Raw genomic sequence first — 25363 nt, 5'->3', positions numbered from 1 at the left:
ACACTATGATTTTATTTATGGCACTTAATGATAATAATAATAACCCCTTTTTTTTTTTAAAGCAACTCGTGTGACTAGGCTTGAGTTCAAATTTTCAAAGATTTGCTATTTTGTGCATAATTTTTATACGTTGAAATACACCAAGTAAGAAGACTGGTCTTTGACAATTACCAAAGTTGTCCAGTGTCTTTAACAAAGAAGAATGTTATGCGGAAGTTGTTCCACTGTGTAAAAGACACAACAGCTGTATGCCTACCCACAAACACACACCACTGCTTGGACCTCCAGCGCAAATAGTAACAACACTATTTTAAAGTATAAAGCAGTGTGTACACTTGTGTCCTAAAAGGCAGTGGACACTATTGGTAATTACTCAAAATAATTATTAGCATAAAACTTTACTTGGTAATGAGTAATGGGGAAAGGTTGTTAGTATAAAACATTGTGAGAAACGGCTCCCTCTGAAGTGACATAGTTTTCGAAAAAAAAAAGTATTTTTCCACGATTTCGTTTTTGAGACCTCAAGTTTAGAATTTGAGGTCTCGAAATCAACCATCTAATGTAAAAGCACACACCTTCGTGTGACAAGGGTGTTTTTTCTTTCATTATTTTCTCGCAACTTCGACGACCGATTGAGCTCAAATTTTCACAGGTTTGTTATTGTATGCATATGTTGAGATACACCCAGTGATAAGACTGGTCTTTAAAATTTACCAATAGCGTCCACTGTCTTTAAGCAAGACACTTAACCATTGCTTCGTCCCTTGGATGGGACTTAAAGCTGTTGGTCCCATGTGTTGTGTAGCGCATGTAAAAGAATCCAGTGCACTTATCGAAAAGAGAAGGGGTTTGCCCTGGTGTTCCTGGCTGTGGCTGCTGTATGCGCTATAGCACCTTGTAAACCCTTACATAATTGGGTCTCAGAATTCATCTCTGCAATGATCTATCTTACTGAAAGTTTGTGTATACGTACTCAGCGCCTTGAGTACCTTGTTTATACATGCGCTATATAAAACTTTGATATTATTATTATTATTATTACATTGTATTTTATTGACCCCTTCACATTAATACCCCTTGCTACTTGGCATTTCAATTCCTTAAACCATCTCAGCTCCCTGGGGCAGAGTAAACAGCCTGTACAGCTGTATGTGTGCACTACTAAGCTAAATCAATCTCAAGAACCATCTCTGCCCTCACAGGTACCCATTTACCCCAGGGTGGAGAGAAGCAATTAAGGCCCGGTCCCACTGCAGCGATAACGAAAACAATAACGATCACGACGCAAAGAGAACACATTCTGTTGGTTGAATTGCTCCACGCAGAATACGCACACGCTCATTAAACCAATAGAATGCGTTCTCTTTGCGCTGTATCATTATCGTTCTCATTATCGCTGCAGTGGGACCGAGCCTTTATAGTTAAGTGTCTTGCTCAGGGACACAAGTGTCACGGCCGGGACTTGAACCCACACTCTGCTCTGCTGATCAGGAGCACCAGAGCTTGAGTTTGGTGCTCTTATATCTGGATTCCGCTAGACCATGACACCCTTCTCCCTGGGAGTATACAATCTCTGCAACAATTATGCGCTACTTAGCTATGTCAATAGCATGAACCATCTACGCCCTCACAGGTACCCATTTACCCCAGGGTGGAGAGAAGCAATAATAGTTAAGTGTCTTGCTCAGGGACATAAGTGTCACGGCCGGGACTTAAACCCACACTCTACTGATCAGAAACATCAGAGCTTGGTTCGGTGCTCTTAACCCCTCGGCCACAACATACCTTTGCTGTTGATAAGTATCAATGGTGTAATATACTGATTGGAGTGATGGGTTTTTCTATGGTAGATCCCACACAGGCCAACGCTGCAGTACTCCAAAAGAAAGATCGTCGTGGAAAGTGTAAACCTGAAAGAAAGAGAAGATAAACAGAGAACCAGGGTATAAGCTTAAACTTTGCAAAAGGTGGTGTGCGAGGCTACCAGAAGCACCTCAACTTGTAGCCACATATCACAGGTCACAGGTTCAAATTCTGCTTCGTTCTTTGTTCAAACCATAGAGCTCTATATATTGACTAGAGCGCTAACTTGCTCCGCGTTTTGAAGTCACCCTAGGCGCAGACATGTTTGATGTGTTGCGTGAATTCCGAACGATTTTTAATTTTAAAGAGAACACACATGGCCGCGATTTTTTTAATATTAGGCATGTGCGCTTAACATACGCGACTGCCCAATCGCGTACGTCCGCGCTACGAAAACCGTAACTTCGACTTGATTGACGTAGTAAAAAAAAATATACGCCCCTTTTAAACATGACGCACATGACGCTCGCAGTTTGTGACGCTGATCAGCAGATTGTGCGTTCACATTTGCTGCTTTTTTTGCTTCGATGACACATGAAAAAGAACAAACGCACTATCATGCAAATAGCCGTACAATTGGCAGACAAAATGTCAAGCTTTTGTATTGGTTTGTACATAAACATGGATGCGCCCACACGGCTTCAAAACCTTAGTGCGTGTATAACAGGGTGTTAGCGCTCTAGTCAATATATAGCTCTATTGTTCAAACCCAGGCTGAATGGCTTCTGATTGGCACCCCTGAACAGAGACATTGACATAATAATAATACTAATAAACTACAGAATTTATAAGGCGCACTTTACTGAAAAAGAAAAACATTCAAAGGCGCCGGTCAAGTTTTATCAAGGTGTTGGAAAGCAAGCAAGCACAAGTGTGTTTTGAGTTTCTGCTGAAAGAGAGCTTGATGTTGTGTATTTGTCTGAGGTATTCCGGAAGTGAGTTCCAGAGTCTTGGTGCTATGTTGGAGAAAGCCCTTTTAAAAAAATTGTTTTTATGCAAGTCGCCTGACACACAAGGCCTGAAGGCCACTTCAAGGAGTGGGCTACAATTATTTTTTCCAGAGGCCATTGCCACCTACTCCTAGGGCTGAAACAGGGTTACCCCTTTCACAGTCCATACGAATGTAGGCTTGGGTATCATCAATTCAAAGCCTAGCCGGTAGAGCAGAAAGCACTACCTCCCCAATTGTATGTAGCAAGTGTCACGACCGGGATCCGAACCCACACCCTGCTGTTCAAACACCAGTGCTTGAACCCGGTGCTCTTAACCCGGTGCCCCGTAACTGGCCAGGCGAGAAGACTGTCAACATTAAAGGGCTAGATAGCTCAGTTGGATGAGCATCGACATGCCAATTTCGAAGTTTGCACTAGTCAACTTTTCTTTGTTAAACCCCAAATTATTTAACATTTACCAAGTTAGTTTCCCTTATGGCTTAAGCTTGGGCGATATCGATTTATTTTGATCACGATATATCGCCGAAAATATATCGCAATTCGATATAATCGCGATTATGTAAATTTGACATCATCAGTTTTCAAACTCCCAATGAAAGTTGTAGAAGAGACAGTTATAGCATAAGAGAGGAGTTCTGATGACCTATTCTTCTAGTTTTACTCCAAACCTATGGGGTGCAAGATGTCTCAGCTAGGAAATATATCGCGATATTGCGATACTTAATCGACATCGCGATACATCATCGATATTTCAATTAAAACCAAATCGATCCGATACCGAAATCGTTTCCAAATTAGTATCGCGATATTCGATAATATCGTGGTATCGCCCAAGCTCATTGTGGCTTATAACTTGATATTTAAAATAAAAAGTCACATCCCCCTAAGGTGGTCCCTTCTCTGGTTTTATCGTAAACTTGAGGTGTGATCCCTTGATAGACGGCAGTAACAGGTTTACAGAACAAGGACAGTTAGCTCAGTTGGTAGAGTGCCGGCATGTTAATCCGAAGATCGTTGGTTCGAATCCCTCTCTAGTCAAATCTTTGTTCAACCCAAAAATCATTTCAAAAATTCACCCGGGTGCTTCCCTTGTGGTTTATATTGATGTTTGCACTTTTTTAAACTTTGGATTATTATTGGGTATTTTTTTCAAAATCCCGCCCTAGTAATTTGTTGAACCCCAACTTTTATTAAAATTTAAACTTAGTCAGTTTCTCTAAAACTTACTTGGGTTTTAAACGATTGATTTGCTGCTGAACGAGTAAACCTTGATCTCGGAATGGAATCAGATCTTTGGTGATTCCTGAATGGACGCCAGCGAAGGCAACAGGAAAGTCAACGAGACTGATCAATTCTGCAGATTGAGATAAATTGACAACAAATGTTATTCCAGAAAATTTTACTGGACAAGAATTTTTTTCACAAGACCAAATTTCAAAATGAGGTAAGACACAAAAGACAAGAATCAAAATGATGTTACAGTTTTAAAGGCAGTGGACACTATTGGTAATTACTCAAAATAATTATTATCATAAAACCTGATTTGGTAACGAGTAATGGGGAGAGGTTGATAGTATAAAACACTGTGAGAAACGGCTCCCTCTGAAGTAAAGTAGTTTTCGAGAAAGAAGTAATTTTCCACGAATTTGATTTCGAGACCTCACGTTTAGAAATTGAAGTCTTGAAATCAAGCATGTGAAAGCACACAACTGCGTGTGACAAGGGTGTTTTTTCTTTCATTATTATCTCTCAACTTCAACGACCAAATGAGCTCAAATTTTTACAGGTTTGTTATTTTATGCATATTTGAGATAACCAAGTGAGAAGACGGGTCTTTGACAATTACCAATAGTGTCCACTGTCTTTAACAGAGGCCTAAGACACTTTTAGAAAGATCTTCTAAGATTATTTCCATTAGTGTTATTGGTCAGTTAAGTTTTCATAATCAACAGTTGAAAGATATTTACAAGAATAATACGCAATATTTGAATCATTTATTTTTGTAGTGAAGATATAGAATTGAAAAACAGAAGATCAACGGACTTGTCCAGTCCTGAGTTAACTAGAATCTCTGGGAACATGGGGTGCCGGAATATACGGGTGTCGGAACATTGGGAGAGTCGGAACATAGGGCAGGCTTGTATGCTTCGTTTTCTAAAGGGCAAGGGCACCAAGGCAGGGGTCGACATTAAGTGTATTTTCATGGTAGTCAGCAGGGCTTAGTAACCCAGAATTTTTAGTAGCCCTGATGAGATTTTGTAATAGCCCGAACAACACATTATGTCTTAAAGATCTGTTTTAACGGTACTCCTACATTAAAATCACTATCAGAACTTGTTTATGTTGTGTTCAGCTATCAATTCATTGTTGTGGTCATGTTTTTCTCCAAATAATTTTGCTACAATTTGACCGAAAAAATTTGACCTCGATTCTTCGATTTTGAAATTTCCCGCCCTGTACTGGTTCCCGGCTATTAAACCAACACTGAAATCCAAGCGGATTTGTAAACCAGCGGACGTCATGAACGCGGTCAAAAAACTTTTTTTGGTAGGGGGGGGGGGGGGTTCCATGGTAGTAGAATCAACTTTGTTTGAAGAAAGAATGACCTGTGCCCAATTTCATGGATCTGTTCACCACCAAATTGTGCGCTATGATCACCGTTCTCTGCTTACATCAAAAGGCTAAATTTCTGCGCTTACATTTGTAAGCGTAGAATGCCTGGTATAAACCAAGTATGCACCCATGACCCGCAAAAGCCAAAATTTGCTGGTAACCTGTGAAACACGCTTGACGTAAGCACAGAATTTCCTGCTTCCGCAAGTGTCGATTATATGTTTACAGTAAGCAGATCCATGAAATTGGGTCCTAGCTTGTACACATTGATGTGGGTTTTTATTTTATTTTATATATATATATTTCTTTTGGGGGGGGGGGGTAACCAGGGTAGTACAATCAACTTTGTTTAAAAACAGAATGACATGGTCTGTACACAATGATTTTATTATATTCTTTTAATGTACAACTTAATTTACAATTTACAAAGAGAACCACAGCTAACTAGGTACATAACATGGCTTAGGTTTTCTTTTTTTAGGGGGAGGGGCGTTGACAGGGTTGTATAGTTAACTTTTTTTGATGACGGAATGTTCAGATAATTTCGCTATCACTAGGCAACCTTTTTTCAATTTTGATATTTTAAACTCAAAAATAAACTATTGTCGTTTGCAAATACATACATTTTAAGTGTTGTCGTTATTATGGAGGTGTACATGTAGGCTTCTGTTTTTTGTTTTGTTTTTATATTTCTGCTAACCAAGTTGAATGTTGTTACCATGTTAATCATAGTGTATTGTTGACAACAGGGGACAAGTTTATTGCACATAAGTGCTAAATTAATCAATTTGAACCACACACCTAATTTTATAAGCCATAGTAATTTACATTTTGTGTCTTTCAGAGGGGTGGGTGGTTCAAATTAAATTAATCAATTTGAACCACCCACCCCTCTGAAAGAAACAAAATGAAATAATATACATGTATATTTATGCGTAAATTATTATGGCTCATAAAATTATTTCTCACTCCCTTCTGATCATTTTAACTTGGAAAATTGTTACGACTGAAGACAAATAAACCAAAGCAAAGCTGCCTAATCCGTTGGTGGATACGAAAATCCTTCCACTGTACTGTACACGAGGGTTTGGAAACGTCCTTCGTGTTGCTGCCATCAAACATGATGTCAGTGGCAGCGGTTGAACGGACAAGATAGTCCTAAGCTCACCACTTGCTGATATTCAACATTGCAATATTTTCTGTTAAACAAAACAAAAGAATTCATACAAAATTATAAACAAAAGAATTCATACAAAATTATTGACAACAGATTTGTGGTTTGCATGGTGAAGTGTCAATATTGCATGTGTGTACCTGAATTGCTTTTAAACTATACCCATGCCAGAAGGCAATCATAATCCAAAGTAGCAGTTACATACATGTACATGAGATATTTGTGTAGATGCACATGTGTCAACCACCACGCAGTTACTTGGTGGAGAAAAACAACAACATAGGTTATCTACAATATCAGTTTAAATTGATAATGTATGAATTTTGCAAACAAAGTATAAAACGCAAGACAAAAATTACCCCTCCCCTCACAATTCTACTGCCTAAGTCAGTGCATGTGTTGTTCACATACATGTATTATAACGTGAACGGAGGTAAACAATAAACCTTGTCCATCATGTTCGTTCATGTTTTAATTTAGTCAAGGATAGCCTTCAACTATTTTTGGGAGCAGAAATAAACTGATCAAACGAAGCATCATTCAGTATAATTCATGAAACTTTTTGTGGCCTTACCAGTCTGTCTTTAGCCGTCGATCATCAGGGTTTGCTCATCGTCTTCGGCCTGACAATCATCGTCCCCGGGCTGGTTAACTACATGTACTCATAACACATTTTCGGCTTCTCTCTCGTCCGGTGAGCTCCCCTCATCGCTAGAGCCCTCACTTTCCTCTGAAGTGCCTCCCTGAAATGCCTTTTCCTCATCTATACTGTGGTTTTCCCAAGACCCGCTGCCATCGGACATTTTCACTGTTTTTTGTGTCAAAAAAATGCAGCCTATAGTGTCCGATGTTTTTCCACATTCAATGTACATGTAAAATGCACGCACACGATCGACCTGACACACTGTGTACAGAGCTTCGGTACGTGGTGTGACGTCACACACTGTGTATGAATGGTTCGTGGGTCACCGGCTTTTGCCGAAACTGAGTTTTCTGGATCGGAGTACGCCGCGCGAATTTGTGTTTTTTTTGCATGAAGGAAAAGGTTTTATTGAATACTACTAAAATATCAGTCCTTATTTTACATTTCTTGTACAAAAATAGTAATATTGGCTATATCAATAATCCGTTATAGTATATCTTTAAGTCACGTCACAAACTTTACAATACACCATCAGCACAGTTCATTGCTGTTTGTAATATTGATTTTTGCACTATTTTTCCACTAGCCCATCGGGCTATCAAACTGGATCAATGAGTAGCCTGGTTGTAAATCTGGTAGTCCCGGGCTAGTGGCAATTTCAACCCCTGCAAGGCTCATTCTCCTTGGTGAAGGGCACTATGAAATGGAAAATCGTACAGAAAGCACAAAATCGGCTGTTAAGCAGCTCTATGAATTGTTCCCTGCAGGAAGGAAAATAAATCATGCTCTTTATTCATGAATATTTTTATAAGAGAAATTTACATGTACCTTCTTCAACTTGACATCTGAGAAACTCTCCTTCCCTTCCATGCTCCAGCATCATCTTAGTAACCCAAGATAAACATTCCCAAGCCTCATGATCCTTCCGGGGTCGTTGATAAACCTCCTGCATTCCCATCCGATGTATGGCTTGAACATACGCCTTGCCATGGCAGTTATTCCATCTTGAACATGTATGTTTCACCTCATCATTTATGATCCAAGCTTTCAGCTCTAGTCTTTGAACATTAACAGCGTGACGTTGTAAATAATCCGGTCGGTACACCAACCAATCTGGGACTGTAAGGTGAACAAAAGTTTGTCTGGTCCCCCGCGAGTATTTATTGCACGTCCACTCATGATGGAAGAGAAGAACAGGAGTTGCAGAAACGTCATCTGATTGGAGGAAGATTTCGATCGCAAGAAGGTCGTTATCGTGGCAGGAGTACTCGATGTGAGCGCGGTGATTGTTATGGAAGTAGAATGGAGGGTTGAGAACACGGATAAACGACAGGGCGTGGGGGTCGTTTGGGTTGATAACTACTGATGAGAATGTGGGCGTTTGCTTGGGTGCTTGTTGTTGGAGCTCTAGTTCCTGTAGCAGCTTGTGGTGTTTTGTGGCGTGGTGTTTTGCGGTGTGATGAGTAGTATGTGCTTGGTGCTTTTGATGGTGTAAATGTCGTTCAGGAGCATTCTGCTGCCCTCCTGGTTGTTGTGCTGTGGCAAGATGCTTCAAAATCAAACAAATAAAAAACAACAAAACAACTCAGAGCGATAACAGAATCACATCAACTCCAAACAAAAACTTAGGGGGAGGGATAAATTTGAAAAGTGGGAACAATACTAGTGTTAGGCAGTGTTTCAGGGACTTAGACATAGTCATAGATTAGATCAATTAATTTTGGACCTAAATTCAGGAGCTAGGCCTATAAATAAATAATACAAAAAAATCCTGCCCCACTTGTATTTTTGCAACAATGCCAATGGTGACATTGTTATATACATTTACATATATTTATAAGAACTTTGAATATAGAGTTTGACTTTAAAATTTGTCCACTAATAATTTTGTTTCAACTTTCAAGTTTTCCAATTCACTATTATTGTATTAAATTAATTGGAAAAGTTTCCGTATGGCGCCACCACTTTTTCATTCGATATGAAATAATATAGTATCTAATTTACCTTTAATGAGATATCCCTTTTTGTAAAAATGAGTGAAAAGGTGGTGGCGCCATACGGAAAGTTATCCAATTAATTAATTGTTTGACAAAGAATTTTCAAGTGAATTAATTCTCAGTTATCAGTAGGCCTATATTTTGTAATCAAGTTTATTAATACTAATATTATGGAAACCAATATATCCCTGTTCATTCATTTGTTCTCTAAAGTATGGAGAGGTACTCAGATGGAGCAATTATTATACTAGTTTATTGCATCATGGTAGCCGTAACAAACATCAATTAACCCCCCCCCCCCCCCCCCCCCCCCAACCGCCCGCCATCACATCAAACCAATGTCCGGAAACTAGGCAAGACCTATCACCTATAAAACTTCTGGACATAACGAAAAGAAGTTAAACAAGTGTTCACCCAATCTCCATTGTCTTTTTGATACAGCTCATGCTTTCATTATATATATGCTATTAATGTTATCTAAACATACATTTTGCTAATTGCAGGTTTTTACCTTGTTTTGCAGCAAAGTTGAGATGAAAACAACCAAAAGGGCAGACTTCTTTAACACGCCTTCCAGCGCCATGTCTGTTTTACTTCTTGTGTACAAAAAAGTGTCTGAATTTTACAAGTGTAGTTCGTATCATGGTAGTTCGGAGACTGTACGCAACGATAAACGATGGAAGGAAAACTTTTACACTTTTGTCACCAACTGCAAGTTGTTATACTAATAAGTTTGCTAGCGCCAGCTGTGTGATTATTAGCATCATTACCAGTCACTGACAACGTGGACAATTGTTTTATTAGAGTTATTGAATAATAGTGTTCATATATTTAATCATTATTTTGAAAATTCAGCTTGAAATTTAAATTTGACACACATCCAAAATTGTCTTTGAAGTGTGCGAAAAGAGTGTAGCGGCTCTAAAAATTGACATCGAGCATTAATTACGTAAATATATTGATGTGCGGTGCCAATAAGCGCAATTATTCACGTAATTATTTACGTTTATATATATAGGATTCGGCGGCATCGAGAATAATGACGTGAACACTCGTGTTTTGCCCCAGATCGCAAAACTCAAGTAATTCACGAGTTGGCCACGTGTGGATCCGAATAGCCTCATCATTATATGGGTTATTCGAGTAGCATCGTCAACGAAACGTTTAATAGACAACGTAAAAGTAAACGTAACCTATTCGTTCTGTGTAAACTACAGGTGGTTTACACATCAGTTAGCCCAGTGTGCAATATTATATGAGTTTTCTGAATGAAAAGGGGGGAAAAAATGAAAAAGGGTGAAGTATCATCTCCATAAATAATAATAGGGCCTATACACGTATTTAAAATTTTATATTTTTTTGCAAACTTTTTTGAGCTGCAATATGAGAGAAATCTCATATTGCAGCCCATCTCATGTTGCAGCTCAACATTTGCCAACAAATTGAATTAAATCTCTGCGATTCACTTCATTTGATATTGCTCCCTGGACCAGTTGTTTATATTATTTTAAAAAATATACACAATTATCGATTTATTAGTTCCTTATGTACACTATTCACTGCTCGCTCTAACAGCTGGTGTGGCCGGCTGTGGAATACATAATTGAGACGTACGTCATCATGTGGACAAGGACTATTTATAGCAATTCAGAGGGGAAGGGCGGGGCTGCGGAGAAGGGGTGGCAGAATTAGCAGGAGGAGTAAAAGAAAAAAGCTTACTCTTCAGAGGCCGCCTCTTTTTAATTTTTTTTTATCGGTGATCGATCTCAGAGGAAGTTGTCAAACCGTTTTCTCTAAAGGATCGTTACAGAATTGGTAAGAAACAAAAATCGTGAAGATCACAGATTTACATAAAACTCACACGTTCTAATGATGATGATGGTAGAAAACATCCCTTGAAATATTTCTGTCTGAAATGTCATATTTGATGAGAAATAAATAATATAACTTCGCGTTTGGAGTTTATCGCTCAGTGAGCGTTTTGTTCATTTTTATTTTGGCATCGATGCAATGCAAAATTTGTAATCGTTTTTTTCTCACTTTTCTCTCGTGACCCAGATGGTCAATCGATCTCAATGTTCTACAGGTTTGTCAGTTTATGTATATGGTGGATTACATGAAGTGCTTACACTGCCAGCAACTGTTTTGTTAGCAAAAAACAACTCTGTAATGTTCCTTTAAGTGTCGGGTAGCCGATTTGAAAAAAACAAAACCTCCTTTGTTTTTTTCAAAAAGGGAGGGGCGCTAAATATGTTCATTTTTATTTGGCCGTAGAGTTTACCTTTCTGATAAAACATCATTGCTATGGGTAAAAATTTTAAGGAAAAAAAAACCCCGCAACAGCAAAGCTAAACATTTATGGCCAGGTACAACACTGCCCTCTACGTTGAGTGGTTGATTGGATTGTTGTACCCCGATTGAAATGATTGATTATTTTTGTTTAATAATCTCTGTAACTTTTTACCATAGGCTGTCATATCCAACTCTATTATACGCACCAGGAGAAATACTGTCCCAAATATATTTCCATAAATTAAACAACTCAACAAGCAAACAAAATAATGTGTATTTTGCTTTTATTAACAACTTAGTCCATGAACTGTTTAGTGGTACCAGTGTCCCAGGGAATTCTCTCTGCTGGAGATTATGTTCATTGAAAATTAACATGGGATGCAGAGGGTTGATTCAAACGAGGGGGGCGCTATGAAAAGTTTGTACACAGCTCGCCCGTAATGTGGGAGTCGGGGGGGGGGGGGGGGTGGGGGGGTAGACTTGTGGACAAGTCGTTAAATCGGCCCCACGCGCTGAGATAGTGCTCTCGCGAGATCACTGCTCTCGCGCGACTGATGGCTCCCCGATTTCGACTCCTCATTACGAAATCGGGTAGCCATCAGTTCGTGCGAGAGCAGTGATCTCGCGAGAGCACTATCTCAGCGCGTGGGCCGATATTTAACGACTTGTCCACAAGTCTAGGGGGGGGGGGGGGGGGCAGCATACCGGGGGACAGAATATCTCTTGCCACACTTGCACGTTTCAGGGGAGCTCTATGAAATTGTTTCAGTCAGTAAATAAATTGTGTTATAAAAGTATACTTGGTGTCACTCATGAGCTATGTTCTGCCCAATCACCTTAAAATAAGACATGTGTTCTCGCTTTGCACCAAGTGAACCGATAGAGGGCAGTATATCATGTTAACAGTCGGGACAATCCATCTGCATGGACTGATGCACCACAAAATATCTCCATGCTATTAGCAACCCATGGCTAAATGTAATATAACAACATTAAGTATAATGCGTAGGTTGAATATAATGACCACTAAGTATAATCATGGAGGTAGAAATCTATTTCTACCTCAATGGCGTAATTGCAAAGACAAAACATTTGCGCATCTTCTTTCTATAACAGAAAAGCTTCTACGGTTCTCGTACCGGGTGGTATAGGCCCCCTAAGACTTATAAACCCCAAATGCGTGCCATTCCCACCATGAACAACAAAATAATAAGCTCGAGACAAGTCTTTTTGGTTAACATGAAAATCAGGCTTAAAGGCACCGGACACGTTTAGTAATTTGGAAATTCACAAACCTACTTTGAAAACAAGCAATGGAGAGCCGTTGGTATATAGCCATATTGATCGATTTGCTTTTTTATACTGGTAGTTGGCTTAGCCGTTACTTACTTACCTACCTGCATGTACTTACTCGTCTATGTTTTCTAATTTGTATTGTTTGTTTAATTGCTGTCCCTTTGTTTACTTCACATACATGTTCTGCTTCATAGTTATATTTACATTGTTTAACCATGGTTAAACCTTTGTGTAGTTATCTACCGTAGTGGTATGTATTTATTTATTCGTCTATTTAGTGCTGTATTCCTGTTTTGTTCTGTAATCTTGTAACGGGCACACCCGCCACAAGCCTCGGCTTTTAGGATGATGCCTCCATGTGATTGAATGTGGAAATAAATGTTTTATTGATTGATTGATTGATTGATATAATTAACATTGTGAGAAACGGCTCCCTCTGAAGTAGCCCTGGCGACCTTACACTTTCGTAATACTAGAGTGACTCTGTGTACAGAGTCCTATAAAGAGCTACCTCTGAAGTAACGTATACGTTTTTTGAGAAAGATGTAATTTCTCACTCAAATACTAAAATACTTCAGAATCTGAAATCATACAAAGTAATGCAACGAGGGTGTTCTTTTATCTCTCATTATTCTCTTGCAATTTCGATGACAATCGAGTCAAAATTTGAACCGGTTTTTAATTATTTTATGCCTTGTTGGGATACCCCAAGTGAGAATACTGGTCTTTGACAATTACCCGGGGTCCAGTGCCTTTAAAGGCAGTGGACACTATTAGTAATTGTCAAAGACTAGCCCTCACAGTTGGTGTATCTCAACATAAGCATAAAATAACAAACCTGTGAAAATTTGAGCTCAATCGGTCATCGATCTTGCGAGATAATAATGAAAGAAAAAAACACCCTTGTCACACGAAGTTGTGTGCTTGATTGGTTGATTTCGAGACCTCAAGTTCTAAATCTGAGGTCTCGAAATTAAATTCGTGGAAAATTACTTCTTTCTCGAAAACTACGTCACTTCAGAGGGAGCCGTTTCTCACAATGTTTTATACTATCAACCCCTCCCCATTATTCGTTACCAAGTAAGCTTTTATGCTAACAATTATTTTGAGTATTTACCAATAGTGTCCACTGCCTTTAAGACGACCATACCAGAGAAACTTGAAGCAAGTCTAGTCATATTATCATGTTAGGGCATTAACCATGGATTTGGCTTATTGTTTGTAAGGCATTTTGAATAGAACGCTCGATACATAATTCCCCTGTCCCGGAGTTTTAGACGAAGAGCGTGAATCGGATTTGACACCTCGGGGAAATCCAGCGGGGCTTGTAGGGGCCGCGTTTCCTTTAGACTTGATTCAAGTCCCGTTCTCGTGCTTTGTGCGCGAGAGAGTTCTCTAAAATATCCACCGTCAAAATTGTGGCACTTATCCCGCGGCGCTGCACAGGTTGGGGAGTTTTCTAATAGACCTTTATCATGATGCAGCCATTTTCAATTTCTCCCATTGATATCAATGTAACCAAACCGAGGCTGGAGGAACAAAATGGTCGGGTTCCTACTTGTATAGAATGATGATTAGCATTCAATATTGTTATTTTGTATATTAAAGGAACATGAACAAGATGACAAAGGTCTATTAGGTGATGGGACTCAATTAAAGGAACTCTCACGGGATATGGACTTGAGTCAAGTCTACGTTTCCCTTCGCTCTGAGGTATCCCCAGCGGGTATTTATTGAGATTATTCATATTGCATTCACGCCTTCTTAGATCAGATTCCATCCTCCTTAGAAAACAGAATTACGGAGAGAGCAGGCTGCCCGAAGGCATTCTAAAGAATGAGGAGGGTTTTAATATAGATGTATACAACAATCCTTTATTCATTATAGTGGAATTTGGATAATTCTTATACTCTAGCGTGTCAAATAACTGTGCGAGAACAAAAATGTAATTTTGCAAACAAGAAGTAGAGCTACGACCAAAAAATGGGTCCACTGTTTTAAAGCCCACAATGTTATGCTGAAGAACGAGGAGGGTTTTAAAGGCAGTGGACACTATTGGTAATTGTCAAAGACCAGCCTTCACAGCTGGTGTATCTCAACAAATGCATAAAATAACAAACCTGTGAAAATTTGAACACAATCGGTCATCGAAGTTGCGAGATAATAATGCAAGAAAAAACCACCCTTGTCACATGAAGTTGTGTGCTTTTAGGCCTAGATGCTTGATTTCGAGACCTCAAGTTCTAAATCTGAGGTCTCGAAATCAAATTCGTGGAAAATTACTTCTTTCTCGAAAACTACGTCACTTCAGAGAGAGCTGTTTCTCACAATGTTTTATGCTATAAACCTCTCCCCATTACTGGTAATAAAGAAAGGTTTTGTGATGATAATTATTTTGAGTAATCACCAATAGTGTCCACTGCCTTTAAACAGAACTCCATTGCTCGTAAGTTTTTATGCCAAGTTTTTATGTTTTATTGAGTTGTATGCATTGTCTGTGGCATATGGGAAATAATTGTTATGTTTCATTGTGGAACAGCACCATCTGTCAAAATTCATTCAAACTGCTAATGTTTCATGCATAAAAAAACATAAACTAATCAAGATAACAGCTGCGGAGAAAATGGGAAAATGGGAACATTAGTATAAATAAAAGGACATTTGCACGAAAAACAAAAATGAGTTTCAGATGAAGCCGTCTCTCACATTGTTTTATACAATCAACAGCTCTCCATTGCTCGTTACAAATAGTGCCCAGTGTCTTTAAAAGCAGTGGACACTATTTGTAATTGTCAAAGACTAGCCTTCACAGTTGGTGTTGCTCAACATATGTATAAAATAACAAACCTGTGAAAATTTGAGCTCAATCGGTCGTCGAGTTTGCGAGATAATAATGAAAGAAAAATACCCTTGTCACACGAAGTTGTGTGCTTTCTGATGCTTGATTTCGAGACCTCAAATTCTAAACTTGAGGTCTCGAAATCAAATTCGTCTAAAATTACTTCTTTCTCGAAAACTGCGTCACTTCAGAGGGAGCTGTTTCTCACAATGTTTTATACTATCAACCTCTCCCCATTACTCGTTATCAAGAAAGGTTTTATGGTAATAATTATTTTGAGTAATTACCAATAGTGTCCACTGCCTTTAAAACAACAGGCCAATGCCTTTGATGTTTATATTAGGTCTCTGTTATTAGTGTAGATGCGATAAGACTGTGAAAATGGCGTCCGGTTTAAATGATTTGATAATACATTTCCGTGTTTTATTTATCCGGATGACTTTGGTCCAGGGCAGGTTTTCCGTTTTGTGAACATGATCTTACGACAGTTATGTTTTCGAGGTAACAAAGCATTGTTTTAAATGAGCCTGTACATTAAAGACGTGTTTGTTTAACCATGAAGACAGGAAAAAATTGTTTTATTTGTCGATGTTGAAATCAACCCCCCGGTCGATAGTCCCCCGAGAAAAACGCAGTTTTTTTTTAAGAACTCGGGAAAGTACTGATATTCAATGCTAAAAAATAACACGCATTGGTGTATGGTTACAACCAAGCATTGAAGACAATGGACACTATTGGTAATATTGTCAAAGACCAGTCTTCTCACTTGGTGTATCTCAACATTATGAATAAACATAACAAACCTGTGAAAATTTGAGCTCAATTGGTCGTTGAAGTTACTTCGTTGAAGTTACTTCAGAGGGAGCCGTTTCTCACAATGTTTTGTACCATCAACAGCTCTCCATTGCTTGTTATACCTAGTAAGTTTTTATGCTAACAATTATTTTGAGTACTTACCAATAGTTAGCCTTTAAAACAATGAAGCTAATAAAAGTGACATGTACAGCCGGGAAAAGTAAACAATGGGTCGGATTAAACCGGAAACTTGTTTAAAAAGTGGGGTTTTAACTCTGATCTGATGACGCAAAAATAAAAAAGGGCAGTTTAGGGGAACGCTAGGTGGCAGCAGATACCTCCAAGTACATCTAGTGTCACCATGAGTCCGACACCCACTCGGAAGTTTTGAACCAACGTTGCTCCATGTGAGACGAGTTCCCTAAGTTCGTGTTCCCTGATTTCGTGTTTCAAAATTTCGGTTTCATGATCTAATGTAGGCCTACCATCTTCTTGACAACGCTGTTGACTAGGTCCCGATGACAGACCCGACCACAGTGATGACCTTTGACCTGCACGTACGTCACAAGACCCAGGGACCATGATGACTAAGTCTGAATCTGTAAAAACTACCTGTCCTTTATGAGCGAGGGAAACTGATGAGCATAAAATGCCAGGTGCTTTAAAGGTTTAATACTTCAGAATTTAAAACCCTTTACTTAGTTAACTTTTGCCAAGGGTCTGTCCCACTGCGACCCCTCCGCAAAAAAACCCAAATGCCAATATCCCGACACCTAACAGCAAATAGTAGGCATAACTCTTTTACAGCAAAGTAATCGTATGTTTTTTTCGAAAAAATCAACCTTACATCGCCCAAGAAAAAAAGTTGTTGATACTCATGGTCTTCCGGAAGTCGGTCAAAAAGTTGGCCGTTAAGACAGGTGTACGCAAAGTATTAATATGTTTTAAAAAAAATCAACATTACATCGCCCAAAAAACAAGTTTTTTTATTCTCATGGCTGGCTAATGGTGGACAAATTGTAGGCCATAAAGCTAAGATTACAGCAAAGTCTTAAAAAAACTACCTTACATCGCCCCTCAAACAAGTTTTTTTGATACTCATGTTGGTCAAAATGTAGGTCATAAAACCATAGTGTGCCTTGCACGTACAGTATCACATTCACCTAATTATAAAAAGCGCGTTGTTGGAGTGTACTATAGCCTTAAGATACTTTCCCATCCACATCTTGAATGCTAATTCTCATTTTATTAGCAAAATTAATATGGGGGGAAACTTCTCATTTTGGTTGTCCCGAAGCACTCTCTGCAAACACGATCTCCCTAGAACTGGGCACACTCCGGGGCTTCACTCCCCTTTGCCACCAGTATAACAAGGCGATTAGACTGGTCCCTATCTTTATCAGGCACTGGTCTTACATGCCCAATGATTTCATTGACTACAATGATTCCATTGGATAAACGTTCTGTTGGGCCCAAATTCATAAAACCTGCTAAGCACGGGCAAATTGTGCTTAGCAAAAACAGGTTATCAGCCTAAAATTTACCCTGTTTCGACTGGTGCCCCACTCATTTTGTGCTTAGCAGATAAATTTGTCAAGGTATTTTCTGCTAAACAGCTTTATGATAATAGCTTTCCATAATTATAATGTGCTTAATGGTTCTACATGTGATGTATTTTTTATTCACAATGATGGACGTATGAATCGACTGCGAATCTCCGTGATGGTGCTACATGATGAAATGAATGCCAGGTCAAAGGTTCATCTGACAGCATCGAGACAGGTATCTGGTGAGCCTTCAAGTGTGGTGTCAGAATGTGCGACCAACCGCAGGTGCACGCTCCCAGGCTTACCGTTAACTTCTTGTGACCCGAGATGAAGGATCGTTCCCAGGTGTAGGTGACTGCTCTAGCTTCACACCCTGGCAATCCCCATAAGGAATTCCCGGTATACCTTTATGGTGGTAGCAATTACAGCTATGTGGACACTTTTACCCATTTTCACACCTTTTTGGGGAGGGAATATTTCTCCCAAAAGACTTATCTTAATTGTAGATGAATCAATCCAAACACTGAGTTTTATCTTTCTGTATTTTTAGACAGTGCTTTGCGAGAAAACAAATGAGTCAATGCTTACATAGATCTTATCTGCGTTCAGAATTATACGCTGAAAATAGCGTAGCAAGGGTATGTGTATGAAAAAGCCTTTGGAGCAAAACGGTTGCCATGTATTACTCCCCACGGAGCTGAGAAAGATTAAATTAATGTTAATTGCCAAAATGACCAGGGCACCAGTGATACGGTTATTGTGAAATTAATGTGCTATATATAAACATTCTAAATAAAAAACGTCGGTTGCAACTCTTTGTTTCGATCAGTATGCTCTGATCGTGTTACGTTTGCCTCAGCTAATTATCTCACTTGTAACTAGAAGTGTAATGTTTAAAGGCAGTAGACACTATTGGTAATTGTCAATGACAAGCCTTCACAGTTGGTGTATCTCAACATATGCATAAAATAACTAACCTGTGAAAATTTGAGCTCAATCGGTCATCAAAGTTGCGAGATAATAATGAAAGAAGAAAACACCCTTGTCACACGAAGTTGTGTGTGTTTATAGATGGTTGACTTCGAGACCTCAAGTTCTTAATCCGAGGTCTCGAAATCAAATCCATGGAAAATTACTTCTTTCTCGAAAACTATGTCACTTCAGAGGGAGCCGATTCTCACAATGTTTTATACCATCTACCTCTCCCCATTACTTGTCACCAAGAAAGGTTTTATGCAAATAAGTATTTTGAGTAATTACCAATAGTGTCCACTGCCTTTAATGAATGGTATATACATTTCCAGTTGTATCACCCTTTGATTATTATCGACTCAGTAGTGATGTGATTTCCTGCCAATCGCACTTATATACCATCTTCAGACGCTAGCCGCACGCTGTACTGCTCGGGCGAGTGTGTACCGGCATTTCCGCTCGAGACATCTAAGAAGCAGGTGGCTCGGTGACAAGACACGAAGACGCAATCAGGAGGCAATTTTTTTTCTGTGGTATAGATTTGCCATCCTCAACAATTTTTTTCTCTAAGGATTCCCTTTAGATTTTGAGACGAAGAAGAAAAAAAAACCTCCACTACGACAGTGGCAATGATGCAAATTTAACATCTATATTAAAGGCACTGATGGTGGTTTTCAAAGCCGCCATCTGCCACTCTTTAGCTGTATGTTTCACTGCTTTATGTTCATGGTAAATGTAAATTTAGCCACAAAAATTAGGTTTTTACTACATTCATAACCAAAGTTATAGAAGAAAAAAATCTGAAATGGCGGCCATTTTGAAGTCCAAGATGGCCGCCATCTGCCACAATTCAGATTTTGCCAACAAGTATTTTCGTGTTCCTTGGAGTATCAAGAAGGTATCTGGGTAGGTGAGATCTTCTAATCATTAAAATCCCACGGGAGTCCATTAGCTCCCTGACTAAAGACAAGTATTCTCCCACGGCCACCAGTGTAAAATGCGGCAATGCACCTCTTACACAAAGGGTTCGTGTGGCTCATTGATATCTATAGACCTTTGTCACAGTGCGGCCATCTTGATTTTACTCCATTCCAACTCTTTTTAACCAGACTTAGGCCGTGTCCGAATTGGCGACTTTGGCTACAGCTACGGCTAGATCAGCGCGTCTGTCAGTGTTGAAGAATAGCAGACGCGCGCGCCCTAGCCGTAGCTGTAGCCGAAGTCGCCAATTCGGACACGGCCTGAGGCTGGACGAAACAATAGTCTGGTGCCATGCGCAATAAATGTTAGCATGCATTACTGTTATGTAAATAGGGAACATGACAAAGATGGTGACAACGTGATATAGGTCTATTGTTACTGCCCGGGAGGTTAGAACTCCTTATGTGTAACGTTCTTTCTCTACGGTGTCCCAACACCAAAAGTGTAGGCTTACCCTTCCTTTTAAACCACAGTTTTTTTTAATCTTCAGAATATGTTATGGCGTTTCCTTGTTCTTAAAGGCAGTGGACACTATTGGTAATTACTCAAAACAATGATTACCATAAAACGTTTCTTTTTTATGAGTAATGGGGAGAGGTTGATAGAATAAAGCATTGTGAGAAACGGCTCCCTCTGAAGTGATATAGTTTTCGAGAAAGAAGTAATTTTCCACGAATTTGATTTCGGGACCTCAGATTTAGAACTTGAGGTCTCGAAATCAAGCACCTAAACGCACACAACTTCGTGTGACAAGGGTGTTTTTTCTTTTATTATTATCTCACAACTTCGAAGACCAATTGAGCTCAAATTTTCACAGGGTTGTTATTTTATGCATATGTTGAGAGACACCAAGTGAGAAGACTGGTCTTTGACAATTACCAATAGTGTCCAATGCCTTTAAAACCACAGATTTTTAATCTTCAGAATATTATTATGGCGTTTCCATGTTCTTAAAGGCATGGATACTATTGTATTTGCTCAAAATAACTATTCGCATAAAAACTTAACTTGCTCGCGACCAAAGGAGAGATGTTGGGAGTATAAAACATTTGATTTTGAGGTCTCGAAATTTTGAGGTCTCGAAATCAAGCATCTAAAAGCACACAACTTGGTGTGAAATGGGGTGATTTTTCTTCCATTTTTATCTCACAACTTTGACGACCAATTGAGCTCAAATTGGCATTTTTTTTTAATGCACCAAGTGAGAAGACTAGTCTTTTACAATTACCAAATGTGTCCAGGGGTGGATTTCACAAAGAGTTAGGACTAGTCTTATCTCGAGTTAGGACGAGTTACGAGTCCTAACTTAGGACTAGCTGTACGTTTTTGATATCTCCTAGGACTAGTCCTAAGTTAGGACCAGTCCTAACTCTTTGTGAAATCGACCCCTGTGTCTTTAAAGTGCACCTACTCATCACCATAGGGGATTATGACCCGACACGCCCTCAACATTCCTCCGTGGAGGTATTTTGTTTAAATGATCTCCATTCTGTTTCTTTAACTGTGTGATCTAATTGACAATAATCGACAAAGCTCCCACAAGGGGATATAAGTGCCAAACTAGCAATAGCCAATCTCTCTCATACACACATTGGTTTAACATAATGTGATTATGAACTGCATGCACACATCAAGAAATTGCGATTCGATGACTAGACAACAATACGTATTCTTTGTCCTTGTGAAATCAGCGTTTTTAGCTTGGTTGGGTTCGAACCCACAACCATGGATTGGCAACTCCTGCAATATAAAGGGTGCGTGTGCTTAGCTTCCCTGGGTCAACCCCGGTGTGTGGCGGTTTTTTTTCCAGGACGAACGTGGGTAATTATCTGCACACGTTTGTCCTGGGAAAAAAAACACGCTACACACCGGGTCGACCCAGGGGAGCTAAACGAACGCACCATTCCTAAGGCATGAACTTCTTTTCTTGTTGTAATTTGCGTTTACCCATGTGTAGGCTATTGCCACAAAACACTGCAATTCCAACAATTTCAAACACACAAAGGTAGAAACTAATGAAATGAATGAAGACACCAGACACCGTGTTTCGGTTTCACCGAGTGCATCAGCAGCTGTTCATGGGGCGATGAGTAGCCCTGGCACGGCGGAAGGACTTGGCGGCTTCTGGCTCAGCGTTCTCGGGTCTCCGGTCTTTGCTATTTCCGGTTTGCTTGAGCAACAGAGCTCAAGAACATGGATTTACCACATTGCTGATGAAAGGGTATCAATAATGTATTGCGTTTTGGTGACGTACAGGATGGATTTACAAGCGAAAGGACATCTAATGCAAACTGCAGCATAGCAATAGCACAATAATGGAAGAAAGGACACTGGAGTACTTAAAAAAGGTATACAAAAAAATGTTTCACAGTTTCTAACAACAAAGCAAATCATTGTAGGGTTAAAATTATACAAATATTTTATTTTGAAAAATTTTTAAGACCTCGCCACCAACTTCCGGCCTTTTTTTTTTTTTTTTTTTTTTGAGTTAATTAACGGCGGATAAATTGGTGGCGACGTGCGGAAGATTATCCTTTATTTTTTTTGAAGGCCCTCAAAATATTCTGTATTATTACATTTTTTGAGAGCCCCTCAAAAAGAGTTTCAGTGTAAATATTTCACCCAACATATTGTGACCTGGGGTTGTTGACTTCCAACTTGGTGTCTTTTGGATGACATTTGGGCCCGAAAAAGTGATAATATTTGCTGGGACATTTTTTAAAGATGGATACTTGGACATTCGGAAAAATTTAACTTGGATGGGGAATAACTCGACATTTGGGCCCTAAAAAGTGATAATATTTCCTGGGACATTTTTTAAAGATTGATAATTGGACATTTGGAAAAATTTAACTTGGATGGGGATTAACTCGACGGGCCCAGGGACTCCCCATATTTAATGGGAGACTTTGGAACGCTAGGTGGCAGCAAACTTACCAGGTAAATAACATTATTTACGTAGCTCTGAGCATGCGCACATCATTGAGAACAATGGAATTTATCATATGGTAAGTCTGCTGCCACCAAGCGTCCCAAAAGTCACCTATTGAGCAGTAGAGGATTAATTACTGTTGAAGCTGTGAGACTTATATAAAGTATTGTTCGTACTCTATAAAATGTAAAATAAAGAAAACGCACTCTTTGAAGAGCCATATTATGAGGGACAACTCTTTTTCGAGTGGTCTTCCACTCTTTTAGATTGAAGTTTGCATCTTTTTGAGTGATTTTTCATTCTGTCCTGGGCCCAATTTCATAGAGCTGCTAAGCACAAAAATTTGCTTAGCATGAAATTTTTGCCTTGATAAAAACAGGATTACCAACCAAATTTCCTGTGATTTTCAGGATAAGCAAACAACAGCTGAATATACCAGTAACAAGCAATATGCAACAAATGAAAATTTGGTTGGTAATCTTCATTTTTTATTTAGGAAGAAATTTCATGCTAAGCAAATTTGTGTGCTTAGCAGCTCTATGAAATTGGGCCGTAGAGTGAAAAGTACCCACCACTCTTTTGAAAGAGCCATTAAAGGGACAACTCGAATTGTAAAGAGTTGTCTTTTCACTCTTTTACCCGTAGAGAGTTTATATTTTAAATATTTGGCTATTTGCACTGTATACCATGGGAGTTTATTCAGTAGCACCCACCCACATGATGAGCGCTTTATGCAAACGTCATTAGACTTGACCCAGTCTGCTGATAAGGGTCAAAGGGTTACACATGTATTTATTTTAATGGAGCTTGTGTCGGACGGAGTTCGCGATTATTTATTATTTCTGATGCAGTGAACATTGTTTGTTGTCAAAGCATCAGCTTTTGATGACACTCTGTTTCAACCACACCACTCTGAACCTGACATGACATAATAACAAATAATACCAGAGTCTTGTAGTTCAAATATCTATCAAACAGAGGCCTTCTCATGCGTTGAAGTTTGTGATTACTAAGGCCCTTTTCGAAACCACGGCTTCGGCTTTGGATTCGGCTCAGGCTAGCTTGGCCCCGCGGTTGTTTTGACAATATTGCGCGTCCTTTGCGTACGTGCTCAGGGTATCAGACGAGAGAACGGAGCCTGAAGCCGAATCTAATGCCGAAGCCGTGGATTCGAAAAGGGCATATGAAACACATCAACGTACCATTTTTGTATGCAAGTCGCCAGACACTTTATGTGTGGGCTACAATCTATTTTTTTTCAGGGGCCGTTGCCACACTCCTGGGCCGAAACAGGATTAATTACCCCCTTCACGGTCAGTAAGGATGGGTATAGGCTTGGGTATCATCCATCAGAAGCCTGGCTGGTAGAGCAGAAAGCACTACCTCCCCAACTTTAAATGCAAGTGTTTCACGTGTTGTATTATTATAGCACACTCTACAACCACTGCCAGAAACACCAGGGCAAACTCCATCTCTTTTATAATAATCCATGACTTTATTTGACCTTGCATTCCGGCTCAAACAAGTTCAACTAAGAACATATTGAATTCGTTTAATTTTGATATTGGATAAGCCTTTGTGCAAATTTAACAGAGGCGAACTTCAATTCGTCCAAACCCATAGTGTGCACGCTTCGTACACACACTAAGTATTATACTTTTGTCTACAACTGGTTAATGGCACACATTTTCAGTCATTAGTGACCAAAATTAAAAAAAACACAGGCAATATTGTTTCAATAGCTATATCATTATGCGGAAGTGTCGTGGCCGAGTGGTTTAAGAGCACCGAATTCAAACTCCGGTGTTTATGTTCAGCCGATTGTGGCATGGAACGATTTCTTCCAGTAATTTTGTATAACGAAATATTGGAAAGTTTGTGCACAATGAATGCAACCCGTTGAGTAGCAAATAATGATTTGAGTAGCAGCTGAGACATTTTGCGGAATATTTTGCTCACTGTGTGGGTTCGAGTCCCAGACGTCGTCCTTCGGATGGGAAGTAAAGCCGTTGGTCCCGTGTGTTGTGTACCGTACGTAAAATAACCCAGTGCACTTATCGGAAAGAGAAGGGGTTTGCCCCGGTGAAGCTGGTTTGATTGGCAGTATATTGTGAAATGACATCTTGTAAACCACCACATGGTGTTAAAGGAATATTGTCTCATACTTCAAAACGTTACTCATACTTCAAACGTAGTTCATAGTATTGTTATTCTGTTCCTGGTTTGATTGGTAGCATATTGCACCACAGCACCTTGTAAACCATGACATGGTGCTTTTAAGGAATATGTCTCAAACGTATATCACAGTTGTTTACCAACACAGGAAGGTACTTTTGTCAACACTATGAAACCGATCTTTGTTTTAATAGCTATAAGGGTGTAGCGAACACTCGAGCACTCCACCCAGTAATTATGCAAATTACGCCCTCTATCTTTACTCTGCAAACAGAGCTATTCGTCGTTCGG

General features: G+C 39.4%; 1 protein-coding gene across 2 annotated transcripts in view; it reads right to left on the bottom strand.

Annotated features, from left to right (window-relative positions):
* LOC139951447 (protein sel-1 homolog 3-like) overlaps positions 1-9837 on the bottom strand; it is a 31173-nt gene extending 21336 nt beyond the window's left edge. For both annotated transcript variants that reach the window (XM_071950352.1, XM_071950353.1), the window contains exons 1-4: positions 9755-9837; positions 8075-8795; positions 4044-4170; positions 1786-1910 (exon numbers count right to left, since the gene is read on the bottom strand). In XM_071950352.1, coding sequence (XP_071806453.1) covers positions 1786-1910; positions 4044-4170; positions 8075-8795; positions 9755-9826 — 1045 coding nt within the window. In that variant the 5' untranslated portion in view covers positions 9827-9837. The remainder of the gene's footprint in view (positions 1-1785; positions 1911-4043; positions 4171-8074; positions 8796-9754) is intronic.
* Between the last annotated feature and the right edge of the window lie 15526 nt (positions 9838-25363).

Source organism: Asterias amurensis, chromosome 19, assembly GCF_032118995.1.
Source record: "Asterias amurensis chromosome 19, ASM3211899v1".
In the NCBI taxonomy this organism is placed as follows: Eukaryota; Metazoa; Echinodermata; class Asteroidea; order Forcipulatida; family Asteriidae; genus Asterias; species Asterias amurensis.
The sequence above is the reverse complement of the archived record's forward strand: the minus strand, read 5'-3'. Positions and strand labels throughout refer to the sequence as shown.